The sequence below is a fragment of the Barbatula barbatula genome (genome assembly GCF_947034865.1).
Source record: "Barbatula barbatula genome assembly, chromosome: 14".
Taxonomy (NCBI): Eukaryota; Metazoa; Chordata; class Actinopteri; order Cypriniformes; family Nemacheilidae; genus Barbatula; species Barbatula barbatula.
Genome location: NC_136777.1, coordinates 6,645,708 through 6,659,707, shown reverse-complemented (window position 1 = coordinate 6,659,707; position 14,000 = coordinate 6,645,708). Strand labels below are relative to the sequence as shown.

General features: G+C 36.8%; 2 protein-coding genes across 2 annotated transcripts; one reads left to right on the top strand and one right to left on the bottom strand.

Moving 5' to 3' along the window:
• The first annotated feature begins 140 nt into the window (after window positions 1-140).
• Window positions 141-6,463, top strand: arg2 (arginase 2). The gene is made up of 8 exons (XM_079473287.1): window positions 141-658; window positions 734-806; window positions 3,269-3,443; window positions 3,682-3,841; window positions 3,962-4,056; window positions 4,287-4,391; window positions 4,715-4,851; window positions 4,988-6,463. The coding sequence occupies exons 1-8, from the start codon at window positions 548-550 to the stop codon at window positions 5,173-5,175; spliced, it is 1,044 nt and encodes a 347-aa protein (XP_079329413.1). The 5' UTR covers window positions 141-547; the 3' UTR covers window positions 5,176-6,463.
• A 219-nt stretch (window positions 6,464-6,682) lies between these two features.
• On the bottom strand, window positions 6,683-13,595 carry vti1b (vesicle transport through interaction with t-SNAREs 1B). The gene is made up of 6 exons (XM_079472591.1): window positions 13,301-13,595; window positions 12,785-12,843; window positions 10,131-10,313; window positions 9,203-9,376; window positions 8,021-8,082; window positions 6,683-7,912 (listed from the first exon to the last, which is right to left on the bottom strand). Exons 1-6 carry the CDS (start codon window positions 13,401-13,403, stop codon window positions 7,819-7,821), a joined length of 675 nt encoding a protein of 224 aa, XP_079328717.1. The 5' UTR covers window positions 13,404-13,595; the 3' UTR covers window positions 6,683-7,818.
• Window positions 13,596-14,000: the final 405 nt, after the last annotated feature.

Sequence of the window (14,000 nt, the reverse complement as noted above, 5' to 3'; positions counted from 1 at the left end):
TGACGGGGCAAGCTAAAAACATTTAGGTGACAGTGCAGAGATGGAAATTTCCAACACCGCAAAAAGCCACTCGATCTAATGCCACAAGGTTTCGCAAAGGCCACGCCCCTCAAAAACAAACCCACACTATGAGAGCTTTCGATTTGCTGGAGGGAAGGTGTGTCATCGGGTCTGACTCTGACGCAGGTTGGTCTCTGCTCTCTTTGAATAGAAAAACGGAGTTCGCGGCGCGGTGAGCGTAAATAATCACATTTTATAGCTGTGGTTCGAGGCAAACAATTGGACGGTGAAAGGCTGTTAGTTTTGGGGGGCGTTCTTGAGGGTTCACACAAAGCGTATTGCTGAGCGTCACCTTCCGCTATTCAACGACTCATGAATATGAATTAAGTGGAAGACTTAAAGAAAGCGACGTGCCGGTGCTTTGAGATTCAATAGCTACTTGAGACAGTCGAGCGAAAACATCACCGGGCAACACAGTATTGTTTCAGACAATCTTTAAATCGGCTTTATTGCTTGAAATACAACAAGTGTTTTATAGCTCTCCATCATGGCATTGAGACGACCGCTTTCCAGATTGTTGAGATCCACGTTGAGTTCCTGTCAACAGAACAGATCACATTCTGTTGCGATTTTGGGAGCTCCCTTTTCCAAAGGACAGGTATGATACATACTTAAGAGAGTTTAAACTCTTGGTTATGAGTTATATGATGTGACGGTATTCTTTATGATTCAGAAAAGGAGAGGGGTGGAGCATGGACCTAAAGCCATCCGGGATGCTGGTTTGGTGGAGAGGCTTTCAAATCTTGGTGAGTGTATAATCATCCTTCATATTTTTACTTTTGCATTTGTTCTAACATCTTGTTTGTAACACGAATAAATAAGATATTAGCACCATTTGAAATGAAAAAGGAAGTGCTGGATTAGATGTTACATCATCCAGCGGTCCCGCGCTGAATGACACAAACGATTTCACAGTTTACGTAGTTCTTGTGGTAATTGTAGAAGACGTGTTCATATAGGAAGATTTCTAATATTACTATATTACTGTACTTTAAATGAAGAAGTCTTCTTAAATTAAAGAGTTGTAGATCTGCTTACGTCACTGCAGTTCAAGGGCAGTGCAGATATGTCACGAGGCATCGTATGACAATGACTATCGAAAAAACGTGGAAATAGCGCATGTGTTGCGGTGAGATTATATTGTTGTTCAGGTGGCGTACTGTCTTCACATTTTGACATTAGGTACAGTATACAATTGTGGACCTCAAACGGTTCAGACACCCGATAAAGAGAGATGCTATTTTGAGTCGTCCCGGTGGTCAGAAATGGAACTGATGAGATCATGGATTTCTGTGGTTTTAAGGGTTCACCCGCTGCCTCCAGAGGCGTGCGCCATAGCGCAACCCTACAATAAATTTCGTCGCGAACTATCCCTCGTTTTTGTTTTATCTACCCCATTATAATTGAATAAACAAACGACGTAAAGAAAAAGCCACGAGTAGCACTCAGATCAGTGACACTCACACGCGCACAATCTTTTGAACTCGCGCGAGCGGGGTCGACACAATGCGTAATGATTAATTTTTTATCATTACAATTTTTTTTATTCATTTTATATATATTTTTCATAACGACGAGCATTTGTGAGTATCCATTAATATTTTTTATATTCATATTATTCAATGTTTTGTGAAATTGTAAATGACGAAAAAACTTGCTGTTACAGTCACTTCTGGCTGCCACTAATGTAAAAGTCAGTCACCATAAACTCTGTGCGACTGTGGCTTCATAGTCGTGATTTAAATTACACGTGTCAGTTTCAATGAAAAATGTAATTTTTATCGCTTTATTTCTCTGGTAAATCAATTCGCTGGCTCGGAAAATCTAACTGATACTCTAAATAATTTATTGGCAAACAATGTATTAAAATAACCAAGTACAGACACTCCACTTTAAAGTCTGAGTTTGTTGCGTGATTCCAAAGTCAGGAATGTGCAAGTCACCTCAGAGAGTCTTTAGTCAGCTGTTTATCACATAAACAGTCTACAGAGCTCCGAGCCTTTACGTAATTCACGTTCCGCATGTAACGCGATCACGTCTTGCAATCTTAAGTAGCCTGAGATTTTTCCGTCTGCGCAAATGAACGAGTGACATACTTTTGAGACTGCTTGAAGACACCAATTTTAGTTTTGGAGGATTTATCCGGATTAACGCTAAAAAGGGAAATATGAGTATATTTTTGTCTTTCAAGCTCAAGTATGTCTAGCTGTCTAGATGTTGCTCGCTTAGTTGGACGTTTGAATGCCTGTGTGGAATAAATAAAACGAAGCCAAAAATATCTGCAGCATATTATTTAAATGTCCTCATGATCATATTTCATTATTCACCCTCAAAATAGGAAGGTATTTTTAGCTTCGGAAAAAAAAAAACATGTTTTATGTATATGTTTATACATAAAACATGCCCACTAAGTGATGCAATGCCTAATTGTTTTTGCATCAGACTGAGCTATGAATATGACACTTTCCTTTCACCCTATATGGCAGGAATTCTTGACCAAACTATATCAGCATTTATCCGCTGCAACAAATATAGATGTCTTGCTCCCTTTTGCAACTGTTGGTTGTGAATATCAAATGAATTTGGCAAGACGGTTAACTACAGGAAATCACTTTTTACATAAGAGGCAGTTCTGGGGTTGATGCACCTTGCTCACAAAAACTTAAGGCTGGTGAAGAATGTAGTATCCGTTCAAAACTAATAGTTTTGTACTAGTTTTGAAAGCCTTGATAGGCCTCCAGTGTTGTTAAGTCTATTCCGGTTAAGAGGCCACTGTACAGCACGCCATCATTGATAGCTTAAAGATCTTACGAGTAATATAACACTGTCAGTGGAGCTGATCTGGTTCTGTCGAGCTGGGCCCCGGTCACCTGTTCAAATCTTCATCGGAGTCCAGCTTTTGGAGTCGTCTGGAGGTTCCTAGAGTTCTATAGGCCCACTGCATGGCTGGGTCAGCTCCATGATAAGATTGAATGACAGATAAGATTTTCCAGAGCCATCTAAAACATCTTCCAACCCGTTGTTACCCGTTATTCTTCAGATCATCATCCTTTTCCTTATAAAACCAATCTAGCACCCAGCCAGAATAAAACAATTAGACCGCACGCAATGACAACATTTAAAAAACATGCATTTTAAATCAAATTGTTGCTTTTTCATGTGGTACTCTAGTTTTATTCATTTATTTATCTCTTTTGTTTTCTTGTAGATTACCCTGTGCATGACTTTGGAGACCTGAGCTTCCAGCATCTGGAAAAGGATGAGGCCTTTATGCACGTCCCATTCCCGCGCACAGTCGGACGAGCCAGTCAGCTTCTGTCAGGAGCTGTGAGCAGTGCAGTGGGGGCGGGACACACCTCCATTATGCTGGGGGGAGACCACAGGTACAGCTTTACTATGCATTTTCACACATATCTTTGTTGTATTACTCCTTTGTTTGAGTTTAAAAATATATAATTGTACATAAACTTATTAAGTCAGAATTACTAATTAGTGTTGTGAAATTTTGTCAATTTCTATATTTATTAATTTATTAATGGAGTCTAGAATGATAATTAATTGCAGAAAGGGTTGAATTCTCTAAAAAGCACTAAAGCACTTATGACATTCTCACATCCACAGCTTAGCGATTGGCTCAGTGGAAGGCCACGCCCAACAGTGCCCTGACCTGTGTCTGATATGGGTCGACGCCCATGCAGATGTCAACACACCTCTGACTTCACCTTCTGGAAACCTTCATGGCCAATCTGTGGCATTCTTACTGAGAGAGCTGCAAGACAAGGTGAATAGCATCATAGAATTGAACAAACTCAATATAATCTCTTAATTCCTTGTCTTGTTGCCTTCCTCTGACTAAAAGCTTTGGCCACCTAAAAATATTGTTTTCACGTTTTCATCTCAGATGCCTGAGGTTCCTGGATTTTCTTGGATGAAGCCTTTCCTGGCTGCGAGAGATCTGGTCTACATCGGCCTCAGAGATGTTGATCCAGGCGAACAGTAAGAATGTTGTTCCGTCCTTGTCCCAAATGACATCTAAAATGTATCCTCCTCACCAAAGCCTTTGTTCATCATTCGGCATTTGTAATCTCTTTGTGTCACTGAATTCCCTCAAACCGCAAATGGGAACAATGTTTCTTATTGTAATATCAAAATAAAGTTTGCTGAATTGTAACTAAAATATTACTGTTACTAAAATATTAAATTTTAACAAAATGTCTTTTTCTCAGTATAATTCTGAAGACTCTTGGAATTCAGTACTTCTCCATGCGTGATATTGACAGAATGGGCATTCAAAGAGTTATGGAGGTCACACTGGATCACCTACTGGCAAGGTATGATATTGCAGAAAGAGTCTCACTATATAACAAAACATTACTTATTCCTTTGAATTTCAGAATCAAAAGAGGACACTGAGCTACGGCTTTAGTTCACCTGTGTAAATAGCCACTACAAATTTAAATGCAGCCCAAATAGGTAGTCTTTTAAACTCCATAAATGGGGCTGAAGTTTCTTGAGTTAATATTACAAGTAGCTCCCTTCTTGACCTGACAAGCAAGTTTGAGGTCACCTTTACCACCAGCCACTTTATCACAGTGTCAACAAGTGAATCTGTTCACAATCAACCAAATTTACCAGATTCTTGTTTCTACTTCAGGAAGCAGAGGCCTATTCACCTGAGCTTTGACATTGATGCATTTGACCCATCTCTGGCTCCTGCCACTGGAACTCCTGTTAACGGTGGACTGACCTACAGAGAAGGCATCTACATCACTGAGGAGATCCACAACACAGGTACAAATCTCTAGTTTAGTAGACAGTTAAATTTATTGAAATCAGTTTAGTTGACAACACAACTTAAATGACTTTTTCTACAATGCCAAATGTTTGACATATACATTTAAATAATAATTTATTTGGAACTACGCAGGTTTACTGTCCGCGATGGACCTGGTTGAAGTGAACCCCACACTGGGAGCGACACCTGAGTCTGTGGAGGCCACGGCTAGCCTAGCCGTTGATGTCATTGCATCAGCTCTCGGTCAAACGCGCGAGGGTACACATGTCGCCTTCCAGAAAATTTCAGAATCAAAGGAGGACACTGAGCTACGGCTTTAGTTCACCAGATATTAACTGAAGACTTTGATTAAATAGTATGAACCACTTTCGAGGACAAGTCAACGACTTTGCATTCCAAAGCCTAAAACAATGAAATGAGAGGTTTGCAGAGACTAAGCACCAGACAAAAGCTTTAATTCAAAGCTTTTTGTAGTCGTGGTGAAAATATTGTTTCCTCAACAGTAAAGTGATGAGACTTGTTATATTGTTCTGATAAGCCCAGGGAGGCTTAAGCTGAAGGCAGAGACATGACAGTCTCCAATAAACGCAAACCACCCACTAATTTCACGTTGGCAAAAAAGGCAAGATCTTATTTCTCGTGCTTAATGTGGACTGATCTTTCTGAAAAATAAATATTTATATTTGTAATTAGTGATACTACCAGTAATGTTATCAGGTTAGTGTGTAGCTACAGATATCACTCATTACTACAGGATAACAAAAGACAAAAAGAAAATGTGTGCGCAATAAATATTTTTAAATCTGACATAATCTTTGGGTAGAATTTAGTGTCAGATGTATTTAATTTTACTAATTGAAACCTGTTTGCACTTCTGGACCAGATCTGGTTTGTTGTATTAATATGTTTGCTTTTTTTAAACGTGGAGAGGCTTTCAGTAGCTAATCTAATTCTGACTTGGTTCGATTAGAACTGGTTGATTTTTTATTAGTGTTTAAGTTATTTAATCATGTTGTTTGAATAATCTGGAATAAATTCATTTTGTACTCATTTAGATCTGATTTCACAACCCCCCAGTAGCGTTTTCAAAGTCAAATGAAGTTTCTGCTGTATTTTCCTACTTATTTGAAAAATGTTTTGTCATAATAAACTATTTTATTGAAGACAGACTGAACTGTGACTTTGATATGACACCTTTAAAAAATTCTGGTGACTTTCTAAGTACAAGCTGTTTGAAACTGAAAACTTAATGATTTACAAAAAACCTGAAGGTCAAAATGCCCACTACATAAATTATTTTAAAAATGGTAAAACATTTCTAGTATTATACACTGATTTCTTAAAATAGCACACATTCAACAAGTGTCATTGTTAGGCACCATTTTTATAAAAGCATCTGTGAGCATCACAGCATTCATGGAATGCATTTTTGTTCTTGGAATCAAACCCACAACCTTTGCTCTGCTAATGCAATGCTCTGCCATTTCATGTCTGTGGAACAAATGGTCCAGGACAAGTTGTGTATCAATGTTCAAAACTCACTGTAAATAAGTGCAGCATTACTGGCAATGCTTGTCTGAATAAAGCCCACAAACATGTATAAAATGTAAACCGTAAATGCACTGTAAGTCAATTGGATAAAAGTATCTGCCAAATTTGCACCAACCACAAAAAAATACTGTTAACTATGAGTCGAGCAAAAGTCTATAGACACTGTATATATATATATATATATATATATATATAAAATATAAATTTAAACTTATTGTTTAAACTTTACAATAAGGTGCTATTAGTTAACATTAATAAATGCATTAGCTAACAATTAACAATTTAGTTTTTCACCATTTATTAATCCTTGTCTATGATAGTTTATGTCAATACAGTTATTCATATGATGCATGAACTAATGTTAACAGTGACAACATTTGACTTTAATAATGTATTAGTAAATGCTGAAATTAACATGAATTATTATTAATAAATTCTGTAGAAGTATTGTTCAATGTTAGTTCATGTTAACTAATGCAGTAACCAATTGTTGACAAGTAGCAATTTATTGTAAAGTGTTACAAATTTATTTATAACAACTTGTTATAAAACATGTTTTGCTATGATTGATTTAAGCAATCTGATCAGTTCATTCACCTGAAATGCACTATTTATCCATCCAACAATGATACTTGTGTTTTGGCCCAACACAAACAAAAATACCACAGAGTGTTGGCCAAAAATCTGAACATCAAGGTGACTGAGTGTTCCGCTGTAACAGGTGTTCCTACCCCTTCATTCTCAGTGACATATACACCCTTAATGTTTACACCCTTATCTGATGAGGTCAGACACACCCTTTTCTCGTCCAACCAGGGTTTATGAAACAAGTGACGTTGGTGTTTACTGTTTACTACTGTCTACAACTGTCTTTCACTTGACCTGGAGTAGCTGCAGCTGACTAATTAATGAAAACAAACACACCCACTGACAAACACCGGATGTTAGATTTAATACCACATTGAGACTTTGATGAAAACATTTTTCAATTACATTTAGGAATAAAGTTGAGTTTTATGGTATCATTAGTGATTGAGGTCCTGTAAAAAAAGCATGTAAGTTGAGCATATTGTTTGTTTATTTTTCAGTCTTTTCATTGAGTCCTTTATTCATACCATCCATCCTTTCATCTGCCTATACATCCACTCGTCACGAGCGGTTTTGGCACCTTACTGAAGACAGCACAGAATGAAGTAGGTCGCCACTCTTTATACAGGTCCCAGTTTTTCTGAACGTACCACTGACAACATGTTCACCTTCTTCTTTCGACCCAGAGAGCAGTACTTATGCTAATACAGTTAAGAACTTAAAATAACCTCCCGTACACAACCAGCCGTGAAAGTTTCCAGCACATTGTCACCAGGCCACCAGGAGGATGATGTCTATTTTTAAAGTCTTTTTCCTCTGACTGTCTACTTACGGAAGAACTTAAGGTAGACCACTGCCCCTAGGATGGCTAACTCCATGATGATAATGACGGAGAGTAGAAGTTTATTTGTCACTAGTCTGTAATGGCAAAACAAGAGAGACTTCACTGTTTAAGTACATTCTTAGAACTAGATCTGAAAAACACTCTAATGACATAAATGATGTACAAAAATATGCATGACTCACCTCCGTGACATTGCCCGCAGGATTTTTCTGCTGCGGCTTAGATTTTCTCCGGTGTGAATCAACTGGGAAGGGGGGGATGAGTAGAGAGAGGATTTTCACAATCTAAGAATTTGGCAACTGACCAATTTATTATTTGCTTACATCATTTGCTCATGTTATTAAATTATTCGAATGCTTAAATAGATTTTGGGTTCCAAGAAAGCAGTCCAACCAAGTTGTAAAAGACTTCTTGTTTTCAAAAACAGCTGAGCACAATTAAACAGAATAGAACAGGACAAAGGGTCCTGACACCCATTTATAAGTTTGTCATCTTTAAAATGCTATGCTCATGATGCAAGATGCTCAAAATCTAGACATACCCCTCTTATGCCTGTTTCACACATACTCAGTTTGCGTATACAGTACATATTGCAGTAAATATGCAGAGAGAAAGCGGCACACCCTGGATTTTTTCACATATACTGCGTTTGCCGGGCAGTTCCGATCTGTGGCTTCAGTGACCCACAAGTTAAAAATTTGCTAAATAGATTCACTTTCAACTAAGATACCTCCCCTACACGCATTTTAAAAAACTGTGTAGTGTCTTTCGTATAAAAATATCCTTTTAGATGTTTTTTTTCCAGATATTGGCACCGTTTATCTTAAACCAGGATTATACCCTAGTTGAATTAAGATATTTATGTCGCTTTTATAAAAGTGCCTTAGAGAAATACGTTACTGGTGTGCATCTTGAGACAAAACAGTGACACTGATATATTTTAAGATATTTCTGGGCAAGCTACAGTATATTGAGTTAAGACAGGTCTCCAATTCATTTTAGTCTGGGAGCCTTGTCTGTGAAACCGGGCCTATGTGTTTTTGAAACTCCTGGTAAGGGTTTAGCTTTTTCTTGCAAAGATGACTGTAAAATGGAGTCCATTACTTTAATTTGTATGCATTTATGGTGGAATTACTACATTTTCATCTCAATCTGTGTGACTTTGGTCTTGAAACCGTGTGCTATCGCTTTAAATCATACCGTGCTGTACAGCAAAAATAGACTTGATGCGTAAACGCATCTGCAACTGCAATGGACAGACCACATCCGCATGCTGTGTGAATGATCGAATCCGTTAATATAGTCACGTAAAGAAATATGCACCGTACGCACAGCAAACGAAGTATGTATTAAACAGTCTTTACTCTGTTTCTGGTGCGGTCCAGTTGTTCTCTCTGTTCTCCAAGCTCCTCAATGATGTCTGTGCCAATTTGGTCCGTCTCTGCTGCAATCTGTTGACTTCGCTCAATGCTCTTTGTGGCATAATTTAGAGACTCTGTCCCCTGGATGAGCAAACCACGTTGGGATTGAAGATGAGTCTGTCCAAACAAACAAACCAGTTCTACAATCAGTAACAGATTTAATATGAGACACTGTCTCTGAGTGTTACTGCATACTCCCTTATAATAACAGCACTTTTGAAAATTATCAAATATTTTGTATACACATTTCATATGTAAAAAATAAAAATGTATTTTATGCTTACAAATAAACATCAGTGACTTTCAAAGTCTTCCCCTAGTGTTTTTGGAAAATTACAGTGAAGTTGATCTGGTATGTTAACAAGCGAAGCATTTGACATTCAGAGGAAACAGAAAGATTCTCAGACCTCATTTGCTAACAGGCTGAACTGTAGCTTTAGGCTGAACGCGTAATACTTAACCCTGTGTAATGCAGGGTTAAGGCCATTCAAACGTAAAACACACAGAGGTGATCGAAATCTCTAGTGTTGTGTAAAAACAACTATTTACATTACACGCACTTCCTGTGTCATTGGTGATGTGGAGAGGGGAGTTTTAGCCAGTTCTAGCTTGATCTAGCCTGAGTAAAGGACTACATCTGGCAAGATACATGAACATGACAGACTGTAAAGGAATTTAAGGCGGAGTGTAAGCAAGAAAGATACACACATATAACAAAGTGGCAAAATGTTCTATTAATTTCTACCCATTTTGGAGTTTGATGATAACAATCTACTCAAAACATCATGGACATTCAAGATCTTTTAAATGATTTATCTTGGTTTGGAATGATATAAAGGTTAAAGGATAAACATGGTAACACTGTACTTACGCTTTGATCATTCTCTGCAGCATAAATGTCTTGTCTCCCACCAGAGAACCCTGATGATGCAGTTAAGCTGCGTATATCTCTATGCAGTTTGGCTAAATCTCTGTGGTACAGTCGGATCTTTGTGGACATGGGGTTCCGGAAGGATGATGGAGCCCCAATCAGTTCTTGCTCCATGCCCTGAAGCTGAGAAAGATATTATATGTTCAGTAATGGACTAAAAAGAAGTCAAACCAATTCCAAAATAATAACTGTACGACAACAAATGATTTCCTGTAGCTCAGTGGTAAGAGCATAGTGCTTACAATGCCAAGGTTGTGGGTTCGATCCCAGGGGATTGCACATACTTAGAAACACATGTATAGGATAATACAATGTAAGTCGCTTTGGATAAAAGTGAATTATCCTGTTTTAAAGTCTAATATGTTCACTGTAGCATCAAAAGTAAGTTAACTTTTGAATTATTTGTATAATTCTAAATAATATTCAAATGAAATACAAAACTTGTGGATTATATGTCAAGTTATTTAATGTCAAATAGGTCCCTCAGGCCAGTGATTAAATTAATTTGACATCCTAAAGTAAAATGTTTTACTTAATTCTTCAAGTTTTACTTCATTTGCAGATCATTCTTCTTTTACTTACATCAATTTTGATTACAATAATAAAAAACAAACAAATATTATTTAGCGAGCAATCCAGATCAAAATATTTTTTTAATAAGCATCATTTTAACCTATTGAAAAAATAACTTTTGAGCCACGTTGGATGCATTTCACGCCAATGGTGACCATTTTAAAACGAGAAACAGCACTGCTTGTGTATACAAAGTCACCCACATTTAGTTTTCAACCATTGAAAATGGATACAATCTTACAATCGGCCCATGGACCCACATTCGAATCCTTATTCGGGCTAATAAAAGAAGATACCAAAAGACCAGTTTATAAGTAACCAGAATCTAAAAAAAGTATATGTTAAGATATACACACAAATCTTGGAAACTACAGTGCATTTAAAGGAGAATTCAACGTTGTGTGATTTTATTTACTCACCCGCATGACGTTAAAGGAATACTCCACCCAAATATGTAAATTATGTCATGAATTACTCACCCTCTAGTTGTTTGAGACATGTATACATTTCTTTGTTCGGTTGAACAGTAAGAGAGATATTTTGGAATAATGTTAGTAACCAGCCTTTCTGATACACCATTGACTCTCATAGTAGGAATAATGTAAATGGTAGACTGTTTGTTTTCCTACATTCCTTAAAAATATCTTCTTTTGTGTTCAACAGAACCAAAAAACTACAAAAAAAGTTTCCAATGGTGCTTCAGAACTGTTGGTTGCTAACATTATTCCAAAATATCTCTCATTATGTTCAATCGAACAAATAAATGTATACAACAAGAGGGTGAATAACTCTAGACAGAATTTTCATTTTTGGGTGGATGTCTATGAGGAGGCCTGGAAAACTCTCAGATGTCCCCTAAATATCTTCATTTGTGCCGGAAGTTCTCTAAACATGTTTAACGTCACATGGGTGAGTAAAACGTTTTTTGGGTGAATTTCCCCTTTTAGTCAAAGATTTTATCAGTCTGTGTTTTCCCAAGCCAAGACCTTGGTATTGCCAACGCCACGCTATACTAACTGAGCTACAGGAACTTAAAAACTGTACTCCAACATCTTGACCTGTCATTGAGGAGATAATAACCTATAATTGGAGACAGGTTTAAGTTTGAAGTCCAATCACAGATATGAATAACATCAGAATTTGGTGATCAGAAGGACATTTGAAAAAGCATAATCCAGCCAGTCTTCATTTTTCAACATTTCTTTAGAAACTCCTTAGTGAAATCCACTTTCAATACACCTGAAAATATTTTTGGTTTGTTCTCTGCCCTACTCTGAGAGAATTAAATTTGTTATCTACTGCCACCTGGTGTCCCAAACAAACATTTAAACAATTCACAAGGATTGTTTTCAGGATATTGTTATAACTATATACCTAACTATTACCTTTGAGAATGAGCAAGCAAAGCCGTGCTACTAATCACAATATACCACATCTTGTATAGAACTTCTCATTTTGCTTTCAGCACTTTGTCACCTCAATAAAAGTTACCACAATTTTAATATCATTATTTACATTACTTTTAGTAACAAATAAGTGTCACATTTAACCTACAAAAACTGACATGATCATTTATGATTTTATTTATGTGACTTTTCCCAGTCTGAAAAGGATCATTTTTAAATTCCCTGATATTTAGAGTATATGGTTGATCACCATAGGAACCAAATACATGACCACATCAGCTTGCCCACTGATGAAAATAACTTTCCTGAAACCTGAAGTAACTGAGAAATATATGAGGAATACTGTGTTCCTATAGTTCAATTTGTAATGCATTGCATTAATGCTGCAAAGATCATGTGTCCGAGATCCGAAGACATGCATACTGACAAAGAAGTATACTGTAAATGCACTGTAACTCACTTTGCATTAAAGCATGCCTCATTTACATTTAAACATTTGGCAGACGCTTAGCTACTTACATAGCATTATCCTATACATTTTACATAGGTATCTGCAATCCCCTGGGATCGAAGCCACAACCTTGCTCTTACCACTGAGGTACAAAATTTACTCACCAGTTCTTCAGCCTCACCAACACGTTCATCAAAGACTCTGACCATCCTCTTCCTTTCCTCTGGAAAACAACACAATTTTTTTAGACACAAATCTAGTAAAGAACTGGCCTTCGTTAAACACCTTTCAGCTTCATTAGTTAATATTTATAGGACACTATGTATGTGTTAGGATTCAGGTTGTAACTATAATAACACAAATACTGGTACTCGCTACAAATACATCCAAGTTACTGGCAATATATTTAAATGAGACCACAGGAGAGATTTGTATGTGTGTTCCTGATAATAACATTATAACAAAAATAAACTTTTAGATTTTTAAGACTATGAATTGAATAAGTAGAATTAAAGAATATAAACAGTACAACCGTCCTCTGTGTGTTTAGGAAATAACAGAGCCCTTAAATACATCATAAACAGATTTTCAGTCTTGCCCTGTTCGTCGTACAGCTGTTAGGTTATTTGCAAAAACGGCTAAACAGATAGATTAAACATTAAATAATGTGGTTTATTCACCTCCTTGACACTTCTGAACCCGCTCGGGAATCAACTTCACTTCATCATATAGAGATATATATATGTCATGCAGCTTTTCAAACTCCGACGAAGTCATTTTCATACGAGTTCAAAGCAAACAAGTATTACTTTTCAAAATGACCGAAACGCTAATAAAAGACAAGATAAACGGTCATATGTTGCTGCATATGACAAAAATATAAAATCAGTTTCCTTAGGCAATAACAAGACCCTCTAGATATCCGAACCGATGCTTCCGTGTGGCCTTGTGATTATAGGTACCTTTCTTTTTGCCTGAACAAAAAAGTGGTGCGAAAGATCTAAAGCACTTTTTTACAAACATAGCATCTAAAAAGCATAACAATATGACTGAGCAATATTTCATATTAATCTTATTTAAGTACGTGGTATTTTAATAAAATCGTGGAAACCTTTTAGCAAACCAAATAGACTACTTGCGTGAAGAATGCATTATGGGATTTGTATTGCACATTTACCAGAAACACCCAAAAAACTGATTTTCAAAATATGATCAACTAATTTAAACTCTATGTTTTTGAGGAGGCAAAACGCACACACATTTTATTATAATATCCATACTGATTAATACTGTGTTCATTTGGATGTACTCAAGACTTTGGTATACATTGAACATGCTATTCGTGTTCTAAACATGTGTAACCGGGAATGCACAATTAAA